Source organism: Anabas testudineus, chromosome 2 (assembly GCF_900324465.2).
Source record: "Anabas testudineus chromosome 2, fAnaTes1.2, whole genome shotgun sequence".
Taxonomy (NCBI): Eukaryota; Metazoa; Chordata; class Actinopteri; order Anabantiformes; family Anabantidae; genus Anabas; species Anabas testudineus.
The window spans coordinates 12175621-12195774 of NC_046611.1; the positions used below are offsets into that span (position 1 = coordinate 12175621).

Below are 20154 nucleotides of genomic sequence, written 5' to 3' on the forward strand. Positions count from 1 at the left end.
ACACGCATTTTCAGCCACTCACACATGGCTGGGCATAGGCTTGTGTGCAGACACAGTGATTACTGTGCCAAATGCGTGAGTGCAGCAATAGTAAAGAATTTCTCTGGAAGAAATGTTTTAAATGACACTTTTTTTCCCTTCCTGCCTCTGAAGTCAGGTCAGACCAGGTCAGCACATTTCTTTTAATCGTTCAGTTCAGTTCAGGAAAGCTTTTTTAGCATAAACTGAAACAACTCCATTTACCAGAGAACTATATGATAGATGTTTAACGTCTGTGAATGCAGGGGTGAAAAGTATTTGACTCCTGCTTTCAAAGTAATTCAACATTTAACATGTCTAGATTTAAGTTTGAATATCTCACCTTTACTTGAAGGTGAGATTACAGCAAGGTTCATATAAACTAAATCAAAAAAACAAAAAACAAATCTCTCCAGTTCTATTAAAAGGTTTTACATTTTCCCAGGTTGATAGAAACATGGTAACATGATGCGTAAAAGCTGCAATCAAATGTACACCAAGACCTTTTAGTGTATTTTTAATGTTGCAAAATAGAACTTCTCCAATATACTGAGATTAAATAATGAGAGTCTGTCTTGTCTGGATTTAGCATCAAATGCCAAACACGTACTCTAGGTTTAAGGTTTACTTTTAGGTCTTTTCTTCGAAAGTCAGCATCAGCATAGATTTTGATGCCAGAGTGAATGAGGGAGAGATCATCCTGTTTTCAAATCAAAGTCCAGCTAAAGTCCAACTGATAATGAAGCTACAACAAAAGTGTGTTGTAAAATCCCAAGTCTTGTTTCTGCAGCTACTCTGCAGCCACACAAAAAGGGCAAAAAAGGTAGAAAGCAGAGTTTTCTGTGATGTTACAGTTGCATTCTGTGACCCATGCTTCCAATGTAAGTCCAGGATGGACCCTAACCCTAACCCTTGAATTGTGTTGTCCTTTGCTGTTCAGTGGTGACTTGTTTTAAGTTATCCAGAAGGCTTTATCAGCCTGAACCATTAACCTGGGTGACTGAGAAGCTTAACAGACGTATATATGTGGATTTCCAGTAACCAGGTTTCTGTTACTGCCTGTGAACACTGTTCCATACCACTCAAGTTACCTGGTTACATAAGTGCATGTAAACACAGTCAAGGGCAGTAGCTCTCTGGAAAGAAGGATGGAAAATGCCCTTCATTTTATTTGGCTAATAAGTGCTGCTGCCTGCAAGCTGCTGAACTGATGAAACACTGAGTATTTTTTTCTATATTTTCATAAATATTATTATATTTATTATATATATGCAATTTCCCCAAGGGGATCAACAAGGTTTTCATTAAAATAACAGATTTATAATTTGAGGCTATATTGCCCAACTCTACAGTTAAATAAACATCAGTAAATGAATTAAGAATTATTTCTGAAAGAAGTAGTTTGGGAGGAATAAACCTTGTTTAAAATATTAGTCTGTATTTAGATATTATTATTATTATTATTATTATTATTATTATTATTATTATTATTATTATTATTGACTGTCTGTAGATTTTACTGTTTGCAGTGTTACAACTCACAGAGTTAACTTGGCAGCCTCTCTGACATGTCTTTCTGTCTCTCTCTCTCTCTCTCTCTAGTTTTAGAGAGCTTGCCCCCAGCTCGTTATAAGGAAACTATATCAACACTGTTGGCATGGTTACAACAGTGCGAGGCCAAGCTGGACATCCCATCGACGGCTCTTACAGAGTATCCTATTATGGAGCAGAGACTGAAGGACGTTCAGGTAAACACTCACATAACTCCCACACTCAAGTCTACACAGGAGTGATAAAGTTCTGTTCCAAGATTTTAGGAGAGGTTTGTTCAGAAAATCAGATTCAGAATAAATGTTGAGGTTATCTGCAGTCAGACTTTTATAAATGTTAGAAAATTTATCTTGGATTTATATTGGATGTTCGGTTTGCATTAAAAACAGCTATGATATGATTCTCTGATGGAGATCACTGCATGACAGGAGAATACTTCCAAAGTTTTGTCACACAAAAATGAAGCCATATATGAACACGATCCAGAAACGCAGCCGTGTCCTCTGAGAAAAGCTCATTTAAATCGTTCTGTGGCAAAGTGGAAAACTATTCCGTGGTCAGTCAATTTAAAATCAGACTATTATAAAAACCATGGGAGCCATGTCCTCCGGGCTAAAGAGGAGAGGAACCTTCCAGCTTGTTAAAAGCCTGCATCTCTGATGGTATGGGGGTACACGAATGTCTAGGGAATGGACATTTTGCACATCTGGGAAGGTGTGAAAAGATATATCCAGAATTTGGAGCAGCATATGCCCCATCCAGACGACTTATTTCAGCAGGATAATAATAAACCACATGCTACATTTATTACAACATCATACATGCCGTGTGTAGACTACTACATAATGTAATGTAGTTATGCTGCTACTGCATAGTAGAAGAATCTGAGTGCAGAACTGACTGTCTGCAGTCCAGACCTTTCACCAACAGAAAATATTTGGTACATCTTGACATATTAAACTCACTAAAGAAGACCTCGGACTGTTGAGCAGTTAGAACCCTGTATCAGACAGGAATGGGAAAGTGTTCCTCACCTAAAACTCCAGCAACTGGTCTCCTCAGTTCCCAGACATTTACAGCCCTATTTTTAAATTGAAATGGTTTTTCTTGTTTTCTTAGTTTTTCTATTTGATGTTTTCCTAAAATACATATTTTAACTGCTCTCATGTCTGACTCCTCGTCTGACATGTTAACTGCTTTCAACAGACACTTTATAGTGGTACAGTACGAAGCTCAAAGCCTTTCATTGTCAACTCTAATTTTAAGATGTTTAATTTTAGGCTGTTTTATACTGTTTCAGAGGTTTGTCTTTAGCATAGCTGAGATTTCAGAGGGAATTTTTGTTCTGTCTCTATAAAGACAACCTGAAATGCAAAAGATGATTAATAACAAAGTGATAAACAGTGATTCAGCTCATAGAAGCATTAAGTTTTTATTACAGTGTGTACTTCTGACAACAGTGCTGCTAACATCTATTTACCAGTCCCCATAAAATGCCAAAATGAGGCTGGATCTATAATCCTGTGAGGCTGGATAACACTGTAATCAGTTTTTACTACTAGCAGTAAAGTTATATTGTCAATGGTAATGCCAAACTGCCCAAGCAGCACTCCTTTAAAAGGTGTTTTGTGTTGCTCTTAAGGTAGCAGGCAAAGGATGGCTAAGGGACAGAAAGCAGATGACATGCTCCATTAACCAAGAGTCTGATTCATACCCACAACCTAGTGAGTAAACTGTGTGCATCTGAAACACTAGGACATCCCCAAATCACATCACCAGATAAAGATAAAATAGAACGAATCATTAATGAAGCCTTTAAAAACAAGAGGTCATTTTCAACTAATTTTGCTGGATAGAAAGAAAGAAAGTGTTAATAGTTGGGGAGATGTTTGAGGTGACACCACACCACTACATCATCCTAAATTCTGCCTGTAAACAACTTTGAATAAACTGGGGGTTAAACGAACAGGGGGCGGAGTTTAATGGCAACACTCAAGGTTGTGTATGATAATGCTTGAATTCAGAAAAGTTAGAATTATTAAATAAATGTCTTCTGGGTGTATTAGTTAACACTGTCGCCTCACAGCACGAAGGACATGGGTTTTAAACCACTGGTCGGTGGTGGTTTACATGTTCTCCCTGTGATTGAGTGGGTTTTCTAATGGGATCTGTGATAAGGTCAGGATAGGGTAGGGTCAGCGTTAGTTAACAGAGGTGTGAATAGTTGTCTGTCTCTAAATGTCAACTCTGTGATACAACTTTTGAGATTCAAGCTAGTGGTGTCATGGAAGTCTAAATCATTCGACTCTGTCCAGCCCCTCCTCTCTTTACTTTGTCACATTTCCCACAGCCTTGCAGGTATTAGTCTACAACTGCAATAAATAGTAATATACAAAACTTAACACAGAAATAATTAACTTTCTCTTTGTGGTTAAACCCCCAAAAACCCTTTTGAGCATAATATCTCTGCATATCAAGATATGTTAAGAATATTAGAAAAAGGTTACACACTGTAGCTTTATGGAGGCAAGATCCTGTTCAAATACTCTGCGAACTACAGCTTTCAAGGGAAGCAGCCGCACCAACAGCACAAGAAAGCGTACCTTTAGAAACCTAACAATAAGCAGGGAGAAATTCAATTCCACTAAAAATCAGAGATTTTGTGAAGCTCAACTTCCATCTGCTTAACATGCCGACAGCAGGCCAGAGAAGACCTGCTGTTGATATTTATGTGTGTATGTGTGCGCGTATTTGTCTACAATTCCACAATTATGAGAGGCGGGTGAGCGAAATCCCAGTTGAGCAAATCAGCGCCTCTGTTTATCACAATATCTACCTACAGATACACACACACACTCATTTGCCGATGCAGTGTGTGTCTATATGCATACAGCAGAGCGGTGAATGCAGATGCACACACAGACGTGCACTTCTTTTTTATTGTGTATTAGTTAATCTACATACCCGGTCAAAATAGTCTTTTGTTCTTTTTTATTACTTTGTTGTTGTTTTTGAAGTGTGGATTTTTATCTTCAGCTGAAGTCAAGGTCACACCACAGATAAAAGTGATACCTGTGTGTGTGTTTGCTTGTGCACGCTAGTTCGCGCGCTCGGCTCTCTTTAAACTCGATAATGGTCTTGTAGCAGAGCAGGGAGATCGAGCCTTGTAGCCTGAGATTAATTAAAGTTGATTGTAGATAATAATTAGGAATTCATTCTGCATACTGATAAGCTGTCATTAATTTTCAGCACAACTATTTCCCCCTCTCATCCCTCAGAGACAGGAGTCTGCGTGTGTGCACGTGTGTGTGTGTTTGGAAACATTTTCTTTACCCAGATGGAAGCATGAGTACACCCTAGTTACTGTCTTGATTAAAATTAAGGAGTGCCTCTGTTTGGTTATGGACGTAGTTGGGAAAAGAAACAGTGCTGGTTGGTTGAGGTAACTGACAGCTTGAACAGAGATGATTATTAATATTTCCTACGCCTGCTGGTAGACGTTATTAAAGACCTGATTGCAGTATTCAATCACTACCACTGATTTTGATGTTATTACAGCCTTTGACGGATTTGAGCTTTTGCAAAAGTGACAGTGAAGCAGGGATGGGCTCTACAGATAAATGACTGAGAGGTGAAATTATTATCAATATTCAGTAATCTGCCAATTAGGTCCTCAGTTGATGGGGTTATCTATAAAATATCTGAAAATGTCTGGCCTACATTTTTAAAGCCCAAGGTGACTTCTAAAAGGTGCAGTTCATCCAGTATCTTCGTCTTATCTGTTTATTGCATATGCAAGTGAAAATTGTTTGACATCTAGATTGAAGTGGAACAATCAGAAACTCGGACTCTAACTCTCTCCTTATTATTTAGCAAAGATCACTGTACAAAACATTCAGGCAGTAGCTTGTAGCTTTGTCAATAACAATGACAAATGACTTTTTGGTATTATTTTTCCCACAGGACTTAATTTGAATGTACTCTTGGGTTAAAAGTTGTTATTTAACTCAAAGCCCCAACTTTCTCTCACTTTAACCCATTAGTCTAAACAAGCATGTAACCATAATGGTGACAGATCTGAAAAAAATCATATGAACTATTTATGTCAATCTATCATCTAATGGTATATGTCATATGTCCTCAAATAATCTAATCCAATAGCAAGTCCAAAGAGGTTCCAAACATTATCCTGCTCTTTGGCATTATCTAGCATTGGGCTGTATCACCTCTTCACCCTTTTATTTAATGGAGGAGTTCACTCATCTCAAAGTGAAACAGGGACTTGACTCCTGTAATTCTTTGCTCTCCACTGGAGCTGGAGAAAAAAGTGTTGAGAGAAAGGAGAATAAAAAAGAAAAGATAAAGCCCAGAACTTTGAATGAAAATAGTCCCTAATATCTCCCTGCTTGGGATTCAGTGTGGCGGCAGAAGGATTGAGGGTAAGTCGGAGTAACTGACGGATGTCCTGTCCACGGGCTGTGCTTGAACTAAGCTAAACTAAGCCTCTGAACCACCTTGGTGTGAATGAGGCTTTCTCGCCTAAACTCTTCCCCCGCTGCTCACCTAAAAGTTCTCCAGGAATTCCCCCACCTATCCACTTGTAATTCATCCCTGCACTGCAGGGTAAGCAAAATCAGATGCTGTGAAAAGGCTTTCATTACAAAATGTTAACAGTGGCAGCCAAGTGGCTCATAACCTCTCCTGCTAGTCACCCCTCACCCTCTCACCTCCCCCCCCCCCCCCCGCTCAGCTTTGTGGAAAGTAACAGATACGCTGTTAAAGTGACTCTTTGCCCAAGGCTTTTTGGCTCTAGTGGTATTTGCATGCAGTACAGGAGCACACATGATAAATGGTTATCCAGTAAATCATATTAAGGCATGTGGTGTGTTTCCCACACTGTGTTTCTACTGAGACTTGTTGATAAATGTGTCTGGGAAATGCCAGCATGGTGATTGATGTATAGAGCGCCAGGCAACCAGACACATGGTGTGAAGTGTAGAAACTGACTTTCTAATTATTATCAGGGACATTTTATATCGTATTTGTGTTATTATCTCTTGATTTTAATGGTGAAATTTACTTACACCTTTTACATGTGTGATACATTGTGTAAAACATCATAGGCAGTAGTTTTACTCCTGTTCATTATACTTCTTGGATGACTTTGCATTGTCCTTCTTCACAGCAGACGTTTTGCCTTAAGGAAAAACCAACAGGTGTTGATAAAAACACGATGCTATGTTTTATTTAGATGCTTTTTTCCTAAAAGGCTCATTAAAATCGTCTTCTCTGATTCCACAAGTCTCTCCAGCTAGCTCTGGCTGAACACCAGGGGGAGGTGGACTACCTGATCTCAGCTGTGGAACAGGTCTTCCAGAAAGCACCACCGGACATCAGCCAGAGGTACGTCATGATGAAGAGTTAGGTGATAAGTAAACTGTTGAAGCAAACAAAGCTATCACAATGTTCTTGATTGTTTTTCTGTTAGCACAGGTTCTAAACTGGTCATTTGTATCATTTCTGCCTGTTGTTGTCACATTTTATATAAGTGAAAAACACAAATATATTTAATTTAGCCAGTTTTAAAGGAGAGTTTGAAATACTAGTTACATTCCTAAATATAAATTCTGTCATTGTAAATCAGAATGAAATAAATCACTGTCTTTCTCAGTGCATCTGACTTTATTCACTATCGATGTGTGAATACTTAGGTTTTTTATGATTTAAGTAGGGCTTTCAAAACTCCGAAAGCCAAAGTGTAATTCAGTGACACTGATTTATACGGTAATACAGTACCTGTCACTTGTAAAAGCACCTTATAGGAAGTGGGGAAAAAGCACTTCTGGCTTTTCACAGTGACACATGTGTTTGACTGACTGGTGTTATTTGCTGGTTTTCGTTACCAGTGTGATCACTTTGGTTTTGGACCCTGATAGTCACAGAATTAATATCTAATAAAACATTAAAATAAAATAAAAACAATCAATGTAATGTCATCTACAGTTTGTCTTTAAGTAAGAAAATGCACTTGGAAGGAGATTTGGATCTTTGTTGCAGGTTATACCCTGTGTCCCCGATGTTTCCTTTTCAGTGTGCTACTTTGCTCTTAATTCTCAAATTAAGAGGAAAAAGAAAATAAAAAAAAAGTATATAATCTTTTTGAAAGGTCACACAAGGAATGACCTAATGATGACCCAAATGACCTAAACAGGAAGTCTGCACTAGTGAAGAAGCAGCATGTCACACTGTGGTTTTATGTGCTGCTGTAGGTATCGTACAGAGATGGACTCCATCATGACACGCTGGAGACGACTCGGTGCAACACTGGCAGACAATGTCCAGAGAATTGAGGAACTCATGGCCAAACTGATGCAGTTTGAGGTGAGAGGGATTATATAGGCCATGAACATAACCAATCATAAACACATGTTTACTTAAACACCCTTCACTCAGTTAGAATCCAAGTCTCATTTATTTTCCATGACAGCTGAGCTCTTTTGTTTTCTTCATATGCTTCAGTTTTAACAAATGAGCCCTTTCTCATATTTAGATTCAGTATTTCAGGTCTTAAAACTCAATAGATTAGAAAAATGTGTTGGTTCATATTAAATTAAACACAGATTTTCTCTCTCTCTCTCTTTGGCCGGTGGGTATTGGCTCATTTAGCCCAGTTCGACATCAGGTCAATACAGAGAGCCAAACTACCAGAGTGGCAGCACACAAATACTGTACATTAAATCAATCTAGATAAATGGCATTGGTAAAAAGATTATGGTCCGTAGAAGAGTTTCAGCACAGATTTCTTCTGCCTCATTTTCTCCAGAATGATATCAAGACTTTAAAGAAGTGGATGGCAGATGTGGATGTCTTCCTGAACGAGGAGTGGCCGGCCCTGGGAGACTCTGAAGCCCTGGAGAAACAGTTGGAGCAGTGCACAGTGAGGAAACCTTTTATCCTGACATTACTTCAGACTAAACAGTCTCTCTCACTGGCCTTGTTTAAGCTGAGGTTACATCATATGTTGAATGTCTAACCAACAAATTGCTTAGATTCTTCTTTAAAAACGAATACAAAAGGTGGGTCAGGCAGTTAGAAGCTTGAATTGTTTATTCAGAGCAAATGAAAAGGACTTCAGATAAAAAAATGCCCTAGAGAATTCAGCAATCATGAAATACAGTGTTTAAAATGTCCCTCAGGGAAGTAAGGAACTAGAAAATGAGCCGATAAACACTTTCATGGCTACTTGTAAAGAAATACTTTCATAAATTGAAAACGAATCAAAAATTTATCATAGGGGCCAAAAAGATCCACTCAGAAATGTGTACACTCGTCATCCTACCTGTGTAACCTGCGTCCTGCACTCTGATTGACCAGGCTCTGGTAAATGACATCCACACCATCCAACCCAGCGTCAACGGCATCAATGAGGTGGGCCTGTACCTGAAGAAAGAGTCCGAGCCACCATTCGCCATCCACATCCAGAAAGAACTGGATGAGCTCAACAGTCAATGGGAGAATGTCTGCAAACAGGTGTGTAATCTTACCTAGGTATGAGTGTGTGTTTTCCTGCTTTCAGGGGCCTATATAACATTAAGGGTTTGTGCTGGTATGTGTTTCTCTCCCTGTCTAGGCTTATGCTAAGAAGTCTGCTCTAAAAGGTGGCCTTGATAAGACCATGGCTCTGAGGAAGGAGATGCAGGAGATGCAGGAGTGGATCAACCAGGCCGAGGAAGACTACCTGGAGAGAGACTTTACATACAAGACGCCCGAAGAGCTACGCAAGGCTGTGGAGGAGCTCAAGGTGTGTGTGCCACCGACACAAGGTTGAGCTGGAAATGACACTGTGTGAAAGCCGGAGACAGAAAACACAGAGTGATGATGAGTCAGACAGTAAATTCTGTCCTTAGATTATCATCTGTGCCTTTGGAGACACTGCTGCAGATTAGGGAGGATACTGTTTAGGATCAATTAGGGTGAGTCATTTTTAAAGGTTCCTGGTTATTTGCTGTAGAGCTACTGCTACTGTCATAACACAACATGCATAAAGACGGTAGGTTCTTGCTTATCACATTTATCACAACGCATGGATTTCATAAATTGTTCAAGATTCAAAACACTCAACAACAACACACTGTTTATCCCATAGGGAGATTGTTTTGCCTTGTAGAACAACCACAACTCCATTAAACACAAATAAAAAAACAACTTAATAAGAAATAGGAGGGATAAAATATGTCTATCATAGTCAGAGGTTGAGTGCAGTGCAATAAACAGTAAATACATAAGTAAAGATTATCAACTAGATGCAGACGAAAGCCTCATATTTATCAGCAGGACCCCAAATGATGATGTTCCCTCCACCGTCCTTTACTGGTGAGTTAATGCATGCAGACAACAGGTCAAAGGGTTCACATACTTTTTCTTGTCTCTGTATACGGAGGGCAAATAACCCTCTAACATTCTGGCACTGTTGCGTAGATTGATTTTAGCAAATATCTGATGAGCTGTATAATATATATATTATACAACATAAAGGCCTGACGCAGCAGAAAGAAAGAAAAATCGACCATTGTTTACACAGCGACACTAATTAGATTAGTTTTCCTGCACAGCTCTGGGATTAGCTAGTAATGCCACTGTTATGGTGACTGGTAAGAAGAAGTTTTTTATTATTATTACTCATTTAGTCTGATACCTCTGCTGGACGTAGTGATTCAAGGGTAGCGTACATGACCTTATTTGTTATTAATGTCATGACACACACGATAACTCCAACCTTAAACAGACTTAGTTATATCTACATAGAGTAATATCCGTTTTTCTCACAGCTCTATGTACAGTACAGTGATTGTTCCCTGACAGTGCAGCTCTGTATAAAACCTGTTCACAGTTCTTGACAGATGAGCTTTTTGCTGCCATTCAAAGTCGAGGCCCAGGTCTGAGCGACAATATGCAGCTGTTCTCTCTCTTTTCCTCTGTCCCTCTGTTTTGAACCCTCTTAATTCCTGGTCGATAACTCCGCCGTCTGCCTGCCTCTCTATTCACTGTTGAAGTTAAACTCCAGCTCTTTCTTTTTTCTCCTCTCTCTTGATCTTCTCGCCGCTTTGTGTCTCTTTGTCTGACCGCTCCACTCTCATTCCCTCCATTCCTCAATTTGATATCAAACTCGATCGATTCCCCTGTTCGCTGCTGTCCTTCTTTTTAGCATTCATAATTTTAACGTGATGTATTTGTGATGTAAATTCATGCCTTTATTTTCTTGTGATATGCCCGATAGCCCCAGCGGCAGCAGTCCCCTTCCATCCACTCCTCCTCCCGAAAAAGTTGACTTGAGAGTCAAGTTGAAAATTAAAAATTGATTTCACTCTGCTTGCTCACGCTAATCTCCCCCCTCCTCCACCTGCTTCCTTTCACCTCCTCTTCTTCTCCTCTCCTCTTTCCTTCCCTGGGAAAGTATTAGCTCCACTCCTCCATTCATCGATTTGTCGGCTTACTTATTCACTCCATCTCTTGACACTCTGTGGCTTTGTCAACTGAAGATACATTGATTTATTTGTTACATCATCCAGCCCTATGTCCATGAAGCCGTCTGTCTCACTTTTTATGTCTTCCTTCTCTTTCCTTCTGTCTCTTTTTGTTCACTGCAGTGTTGACTTTAGTTAATATGACACGTTCTGTTTCTTTATACAAACGAAATAAACTACACCCAACTCAAAAACCGGTCATCTTTACTTTGTCACAGTTTTAAGGAGAGGGACGAGGCAGGAATGAACTTAACAGGATTTTAATAGGAAACTAAGGGGGTGTCAACAGACACTACAAAAATAGGCAAAAACACGAGGACAAAGTAACAACAGAAAACTACCCAGATGGCGGAGAACAAAGTAACAAAACAGGGACCAAAGTACAAAACCAAAAACCACTGCTCGATGGCAGGAAAACACTCACGGGAACAGTTAACAATGTCCAGAGTTCAGAGGGGGGAACATAGTCCAGGGAATCCAGAGGGGAAAGCACAAAATCCAGAGTCCAGGGGGGGAAGCAGACAGGGCTGAGGAGGAGTGAGCAGGAGCAGGCAAGGTTGGGCAACAGTCAGGGAAAGCAACAGGCAGGAACACAGGCAAGGAACCACAGGCTGGAGACAGGTTGGGGAAAACGACGCTGGAACCAAGAGGGGGGAATGACGCTGGAAACAGGTGGGGGGAACGACGACGATCTGACAAGGGAGGAAGGTCTGAGGAGAGCTTATGTAGTCAGAGGGGAACACAGGTGAGTCCAATACGCAGCTGATTGCTGGGAGCAGAGGGAGAGAAGTGGCTGGTGGGCGGAGTCCATAGGAAGAGTGAGAGAGGGATATCCAAGACCGGCCTGGGCCAGGCCGAAACCATGACAGAACCCCCCCGGCAAGGGCCGGATCCCAGACGGCCCAAAGAGAAACCCAAGCAGACCAAGACGGGCGGGAGGAGGGGGCCCGGAGGAGGGCCCGAAAGCACCAGGCCGGGCGGGTGGAGGGAGGCCAGGAGGAGGGCCCGCAAACACCAGACCGGGCGGGCGGAGGGAGGCCAGGAGGAGGGACCGGGCGCAGCAGACCAGGGGAGACTCAGGTGGACGCCCAGGAAACGGCAACGAAGACCAGAGAGATGACGAACCAGAAGGCACAGCCTCGGGCGGACGGCCGGGAGGCGGCAACCAGGACCGGAGAGACGACGAACCAGAAGGCACAGCCTCGGGCGGACGGCCGGGAGGCGGCAACCAGGACCGGAGCGCCTCGGGCGGACGGCCGGGAGGCGGCAGGAGAGCCGGCGAACAGACCCGGAGCGCCTCAGGCGGACGGCCGGGAGGCGGCAGGAGAGCCGGCGAACAGACCCGGAGTGCCTCGGGCGGACGGCCGGGAGGCGGCAGGAGAGCCGGCGAACAGACCCGGAGCGCCTCGGGCGGACGGCCCGGAGGCGGCAGGAGAGCCGCTGACCGAAGGGCGGCGGGCGGACGTCCCGGAGGCGGCAGGAGAGCCGCTGACCGAAGGGCGGCGGGCGGACGTCCCGGAGGCGGCAGGAGAGCCGCTGACCGAAGGGCGGCGGGCGGACGTCCCGGAGGCGGCCAGCAGACCAGGAGAGCCTCCGGCGGACGGCCAGGAGGCGGCAAACAGACCAGGAGAGCCTCCGGACTGCGAAGCAGAAGCCGGCTGCCTGGAGCTGAGACCTGGAGGACCAGCTGCGGAGCTGAGACCTGGAGGGCCGGCTGCGGAGCTGAGACCCGGAGGGCCGGCTGAGGAGCTGAGACCCGGAGTGCCGGCTGCGGAGCGCCGGGCGGATGCTCCGGCGGCGGCGTCTGGAGTGCCGGCTGTATGGCTTGCCACACCGGCTGAGGAGCGCCGGGCGGATGCTCCGGCGGCATGAACGGGACAGGCTGAAGAGACGGCGTCGACGACCTCTGCATCGACCCGCCCGGAGACAGGACAGACTGGGGAGACAAAACAGACAGGAGAGACGGCGACGACGCCCTCTGCGTCGACCCATCCGGAGACTGAGGAGACGGCGACGACGCCCTCTGCGTCGACCCGTCCGGAGACTGAGGAGACGGCGACGACGACCTCTGCGTCGACCCGTCCGGAGACAGGAGAGGCTGGGGAGACAAAACAGACAGGAGAGACGGCGACGACGTCTTCTGCGTCGACCCGCCTGGAGACAGGAGAGACGGCGACGACGACCTCTGCGTCGACCCGCCTGGAGACAGGAGAGACGGCGACGACGACCTCTGCGTCGACCCGCCTGGAGACAGGGCAGGAGTTGTTGTGGTGACCAGAGCAGCGGTGATTGCAGCAACCAGGGTAGCGGCGACCGTGGTGACAGCAAAAGGATCACGAACAGGAGCGAGGACAGGAGCTGTAGCAGGAGCCGAAGCTGAGGCAGTTGCGATGGCAGGAGCAGCTGCCGTGACAGGAACCGTGACTGGAGCAGCTGCGGCGACTGGAACCGTGACTGGAGCAGCTGCGGCGACTGGAACCGTGACTGGAGCAGCTGCGGCGACTGGAACCGTGACTGGAGCAGCTGCGGCGACTGGAACCGTGACTGGAGCAGCTGCGGCGACTGGAACCGTGACTGGAGCAGCTGCGGCGACTGGAACCGTGACTGGAGCAGCTGCGGCGACTGGAACCGTGACTGGAGCAGCTGCGGCGACTGGAACCGTGACTGGAGCAGCTGCGGCGACTGGAACCGTGACTGGAGCAGCTGCGGCGACTGGAACTGAAGCTGGAGCAGCTGCCATGACAGGAACTGAAGCTGGTGCAACTGCGGAGGCAGGAACTGAAGCTGGTGCAGCTGCAGAGGCAGGAACTGAGACTGGAGCAGGAACTGGGGCCGTGACTGAGACTGGAGCAGGAACTGGGGCCGTGACTGAGACTGGAGCGGCCGTGCTGACTGGAGCGGCCGTGGCATTCCGACGCCTCTGGCGGAACCGCCGCAGGTATCTGGATTGCAGGTAACTTATCGGTGTAGGGGCTAGAACCAGACGTGTAACCCAGAATGGTGAGGGCTCGTGTTCGCTGGAGACCCGGAGGTCCGGTTCTGGGGCTGACTGAGCCTTCAGCTGGGTATAGATGTCCCGAGCCTCTTCCGGACTCAGAGCAACGGGCGTCAGAGGAGAAGGTGAGGTGTGGATGTCGAGCAGAGCTGGCTGAGCGGGGAGGTCATGCCTGGGAGTAGGTGAGGCTAACGGAGTAGCAGGCTGGCTAACAGCAGGGGAGGCCAAGGAGTCTGGATCGGGCCTGTAGTGGTGGACGGGTGTCTGGGTTGTGGGGGTCCGGGATTTGCAGGCTGTGAGGCGAGACAGGATAAGGTCCTTGAGTTTTCTGAATTCTATGTACGACATGAGAAAGTCCTTTTTTGTCAGGGTTTTTATGGCTACTTTTGTGATTGACATGATATGCTCTGGGCTTCCTGCTAAGTCCAGGCATTTAAACAGGTAATCCGCAGCACTGCGCAGGTCCAGGTATTCCTCCCGCAGGGCATCAGAAAAAAGCCCGTAGTGCTTAAAACAGGGACAGGGGGGAAGTTTGGGTAGGCCATTTAAGGGATCAGAGAGATCCATGGCTGCGGTCTGGTCAGATCGTTCTGTCACAGTTTTAAGGAGAGGGACGAGGCAGGAATGAACTTAACAGGATTTTAATAGGAAACTAAGGGGGTGTCAACAGACACTACAAAAATAGGCAAAAACACGAGGACAAAGTAACAACAGAAAACTACCCAGACGGCGGAGAACAAAGTAACAAAACAGGAACCAAAGTACAAAACCAAAAACCACTGCTCGATGGCAGGAAAACACTCACGGGAACAGTTAACAATGTCCAGAGTTCAGAGGGGGGAACATAGTCCAGGGAATCCAGAGGGGAAAGCACAAAATCCAGAGTCCAGGGGGGGAAGCAGACAGGGCTGAGGAGGAGTGAGCAGGAGCAGGCAAGGTTGGGCAACAGTCAGGGAAAGCAACAGGCAGGAACACAGGCAAGGAACCACAGGCTGGAGACAGGTTGGGGAAAACGACGCTGGAACCAAGAGGGGGGAATGACGCTGGAAACAGGTGGGGGGAACGACGACGATCTGACAAGGGAGGAAGGTCTGAGGAGAGCTTATGTAGTCAGAGGGGAACACAGGTGAGTCCAATACGCAGCTGATTGCTGGGAGCAGAGGGAGAGAAGTGGCTGGTGGGCGGAGTCCATAGGAAGAGTGAGAGAGGGATATCCAAGACCGGCCTGGGCCAGGCCGAAACCATGACATACTTCCCCAGGTTGTTACATGAAGATGTCGTCTACTAAATGGTGCATGACTAGTAGATGTCCACGCTGGTTCCAGCTGTTTGATTTAAAAAGTGATTCATAATAACACTATTTCTCTAGTTTCTATAGGAAACTATGACGAGCCAGGTTGTGCGTGTGTTTTTTCTTTTTCTTTTTTATGATCAGGGTTTAAAAGCATCCATTATTCATTGAAATGCTGTACTTCAGCAACATTGTTGGGCAGGTTTCAGGCATAAATTAACTTGAATTCATTGGTTAATTAAATTGTGAAGATCTGCTGCAGCAGTTGCATCATAATGATTATGCAGGATTCAAAGTGTTTATTCAAAGTGAGAGTATTCGTGCTAAACTCATTTCTAAATCCCACACTCACATAACAGCAACACCTCGTGTAAGGTCAAGTATTCATACCGTGACGTGAAAGAGAACAGAGACAGCAACAAACCAGCACCTCGGGCCTCAATGGACCATATTCACGTCTCGCTTTGATGGGAAGTTTATCAAAAAGATAAAGTCATATTGCTGTTTCCAGTCCCATAAACATAACGAATCTGGCAAAACTTCATATTTATCTTCATATTTCCATAATTTCACTTTATGAATAGTGAAAATCTGGAGAAACATCCGTCCATATTTAAGGTCAATCAACAGATGTGATGACCTGTTAGCAAACGTTCCCAGCTAATGTCACAGTTAGACAACAGCTAACATTAGCATTCAGCTGCTTCCTAGCTCTAGTGTTACAGGATATATAAGAAAAGAAATTCATTCAGAATCATTTGTGCACACTTTGGACACATATTTGTAATGAAAGGCCAGGACTGTCAGTAAAAGTAGTCCATTGTGGAGAAACACTAAACACCAGATCCATCCAGAGCTGCTGCTGTGTATCAGATTTAATAATGGGGGACAGCTACAAAGAGCTCATTGTCTTACTATGTACAGTATGAGACCCGATATACCACAAAAAGTCCTGATACTGTTCAAAACTAGCTTAAATCAGAATGTAAATAACCTTTTACAGAACAACACTAAGCACCACGTCTTCAGTAGGAATGATCCTTACTGTGACAGCTTACTGCCGTTCTTCTCTAGTGAATTGCAGCTTTATTTTATTCTTTGGTTGCTATGAACAGAAGCAGGCTAGCTGTGCCCTCTGCTTCCAGTCTTTATGCTAAGCTAAGCTAGCATTCTGCCAATACATAAATGAATAAGGAGGTATTAACTGCAAATTCTGTATATAGATGCTCCTATTTGATCCTAGTTGGAGGCAGGTGATTGTCACGGTGGACAATGGACAGGTCTGTCTCACGCCTGATCAACTCTGCTGTCACTGGAAATGTATTTATTTCTTTTTCATTTTTCAGAGAGCCCAGGAGGAGGTCCACTCCAAGGAGCTAAAGGTGAAACTCCTCACCGACAGCGTGAACAGTTTCATCGCCAAGGCCCCACCAACAGCCCATGACGCCTTGCGCTCAGAGTTGGACGTGCTGACTGCCAACTACAACCGCCTGTGTAGCCGCCTGGATGGGAAATGTAAAACTCTAGAGGTATGAAGTTGAACTTTCGACTGTCTATCGTGTCATTGACCAAATACACCTGATGTACAGTAAACCAGAGGCACACTCCTGTGTGTGTGTGTGTGTGTGTGTGTGTGTGTGTGTGTGTGTGTGTGTGTGTGTGTGTGTGTGTGTTTTCAGAAGGTGTATGCAGTGTATTATACAGTAGATGTGCTACAGAACCATTTCAGGCTGTTTTCTTACATTTTAGATGTTACCTGAGAATTGCAGGCTAAATCGAAAAGGTTATCAATTTTAATGAGCTCATGATGTTTGAAGGTTTTTGAGAAATGTGCTGGAATAACATATAATCTTTAGTTGAATATATTTCCTATGAAAACTGTAGACAGTGTGTTCTTATATCATAAAGCCAAAACTGTATATAGCTATTACTAAAAAAGGGAAGTTAGACAATATACTTTATTAATAATTGACACTTTTATTATTTTTTGATGAAGACTACAGAAGAGATGTGCAAAGAGACAACCATTTATTTACAATGGGCTAAATAAACTGTCGCTATTCTGGTGACATTTAATGATATTTTAACTATTAAAATGTCCTGATAGATTTGAACAATCTGAACTCTCACCCTGAAAATAATCTTCGTCTTTCCAGTGGTTTCGCTGAATAACTGCTGACATCTTAACACGCTGATGTGCGGGAAAGCACCAGTTTTATCATATACCACCCGTCTGCTTCTCTGGGCACGTCTTGCCCTTTGGGTGGAAAACTTAAGATGTTGTATTGTTTGTGATAGGTGTTTCTGTCATGTGTCTTGAATACCCGAGTGAGATATTTGAGTCCTGAGACAGAGTGCAGACCCAGTAAAATGGATTTTGACTGTTCCTTCTATCACTGGATGATACTGTTGATGCCAAGTAAGTTAGACTTGTTGTTGTTGAACAGTTTTAAGAATTGTCCAGACTGAAACAACAGTATATTATCCTGTTATTGAGTCTCTAGTGTGGCTCTGTTCCCAAATGCCCACCTCTTTAAAGCCCATACATTAGGTTTCTGTTAGAACTTTGCAGTGTGAGAGAGTGAGTAAGTCTAAGATTAAATAAAGCCAGAGGCAACTGTTGCTAATTTGCATCTGGAAATAAACACGTGTGGCCTGTACCGGTGCTGAATACCAAAACGTTAAGTTGGTACTAATAGCTGTGTTGCCACCTGTCCTTGGACTGATAGTTGTGTTTTTCTCACCTCAGCTCACCTCACCTTTCTCCTGGCTCCTCCTTCCTCCCTCTGCCCTCCTTCAGCATGACTCTCTTCTCTGTCTTCACACTCTCCTCTCTGCCTCATTTTCCTGAGAAATAATTACCTCTGCATCTTGGTATTCTGCATAATTCAACATGACGGTTGAAGTATTCTCTCTCTCTCACTGTTTGTCTTTTTTTGCTGCTCTTTCATCCCTATAACACATAAGGTGTCAAAGCCAGTGTGGCTGTATCATCAGTCCATTTACTAATCCTTTCGATCCCCGTCTCTCTTTGTGTCTTTTTCTGTCTCCTAATGATTTTGTGTTTATCTGTTTTTTGTGTGTGTTTTTTAGGAGGTGTGGGCGTGCTGGTGTGAGCTGCTCTCCTACCTGGAGCAGGAGAATGGCTTCTTGGACCAACTGGAGCAGAAACTGGATGAGACAGAAAATCTGCAAGGCGGAGCAGAGGAGCAGCAGGAGGCACTGGATGTGAGTATGACTAGAAAGAAGAGGAGGAGAAGGAGAGGGTGCATACCTTGACTCAGGTGATTTGAATTCAGCACAAATATTTATGTGGTAATACGAGCTTTCTTTTTCCTGTTGTTGCCACTTTGCGGGAAAAGTTACGAAAATATACAATAATTTTTTAGATTCAGTTTACAGTGTACTATAGGCTTCTCAGAGGATACAGTAGTTCTCGAAGACAGGGCTAACTGAAACATTACAAAACATGAATCCATTTTAAACCACACTGCACCCTACAATTAGAGAAACTGGAGTTTTGCTGGCTCTGCTGAGAAAATCTAGTGAAAGGCTTCTCTGTTAACGCTAAATCGTTAATTTGCCTAAGCTGTGCCTTAGCAGGACGCTTTAGATGGACATCCAGGGATTGAGTGAGATTAAACAATGCAAAAAGCTTAAAGCCTCCAGACAAGGATGCGTTTCTCCATAAGGGTTCAAAGAAAACAGCAAATAACTGCCCACTCAGCTGTATTTTAGTAACAGCCTGACACCAGCCAGTGAGACCTTTTGTGGGATTTAAGATGTGAAAAACTGTAGAGATCAAACCAACAAAGATGAACTGACCTGTTTTGGTTGCTACATGTCACCGCTGTCACCACTGTAGCACTTTCATCCAGCATTATCTTCAGTATCCTTCTGCTTTGAGAAGTCACCTTCAGACAAAGCGTCATCAGTCTGAGACAGTATCAGAATGACACGTACACTAATGCAGTATTCTCCAGCTGTAGCCAGAAACCACCACTTTGTAAACTTTGGATATTGTAAATTGGTAAACAACGAGCAAACTTAATGCGATTGGTGGATGTGGGCGTCCAGCTATAAAGACAACAGCACAAAGACTCTGCTGTAGTTTTCCTTGACTGTTGTTTGTTGTGGGTGGGTTTGTTTTTGTGTGCAGAGCCTGGAGGTCCTTTTGCGTCACCCGGAGGACAACAGGAACCAGATCCGGGAGTTGGCCCAGACACTGATGGACGGAGGCGTTCTGGATGAACTGATACAGCAAAAACTTGATGCTTTCAACACACGGTGGGACGAACTTATGGCGAGGGTAAGATATACACATCCGCATACAGACGGTGCTACATATACACACACATGCTACTTACACATTTAATGTGCACCATTAGAAACTCTCTGCCGGGAGCTGTAAGTTTTATGATTTAATAAACATTCCTGATGGAGGGAGTAATTCCACTCATGTTTTGCTGCAGTGCAGATTTACGTTAATATGATTTCAGTCCAGGGTGCACTTTGTTTTCATTTACCCACATCTGGATTACTGTAAACCAGAGGTTTTCCTCAGGAGAGGGTACTGCATGAGGGAAAAGGAACAGGTGCATGCTGGTATTCTAAAAACAACAGGAAGTTAGTCATTGCTGTTTGACTTTCTCTGCTCTTTCTGGTACATTTTAATATAAAACCCTAAACAACAGTTGCTTTTAAAGAAGGACAACACATCTGGTAGCATTGTGAACAGTGATGTGTCAGACATCATGTTTTTTACAACAGGTATC

General features: G+C 44.1%; 1 protein-coding gene across 1 annotated transcript in view; it reads left to right on the forward strand.

Annotated features, from left to right (window-relative positions):
- The window catches only part of dmd (dystrophin), a 240174-nt gene that overhangs the window by 134837 nt on the left and 85183 nt on the right, over window positions 1–20154 (forward strand). The window contains exons 25-33 of the mRNA XM_026364224.1: window positions 1621–1766; window positions 6872–6972; window positions 7839–7950; window positions 8393–8506; window positions 8944–9099; window positions 9200–9370; window positions 16726–16908; window positions 18473–18607; window positions 19539–19688. Of these exons, the coding sequence (XP_026220009.1) occupies window positions 1621–1766; window positions 6872–6972; window positions 7839–7950; window positions 8393–8506; window positions 8944–9099; window positions 9200–9370; window positions 16726–16908; window positions 18473–18607; window positions 19539–19688 (1268 nt within the window). The remainder of the gene's footprint in view (window positions 1–1620; window positions 1767–6871; window positions 6973–7838; window positions 7951–8392; window positions 8507–8943; window positions 9100–9199; window positions 9371–16725; window positions 16909–18472; window positions 18608–19538; window positions 19689–20154) is intronic.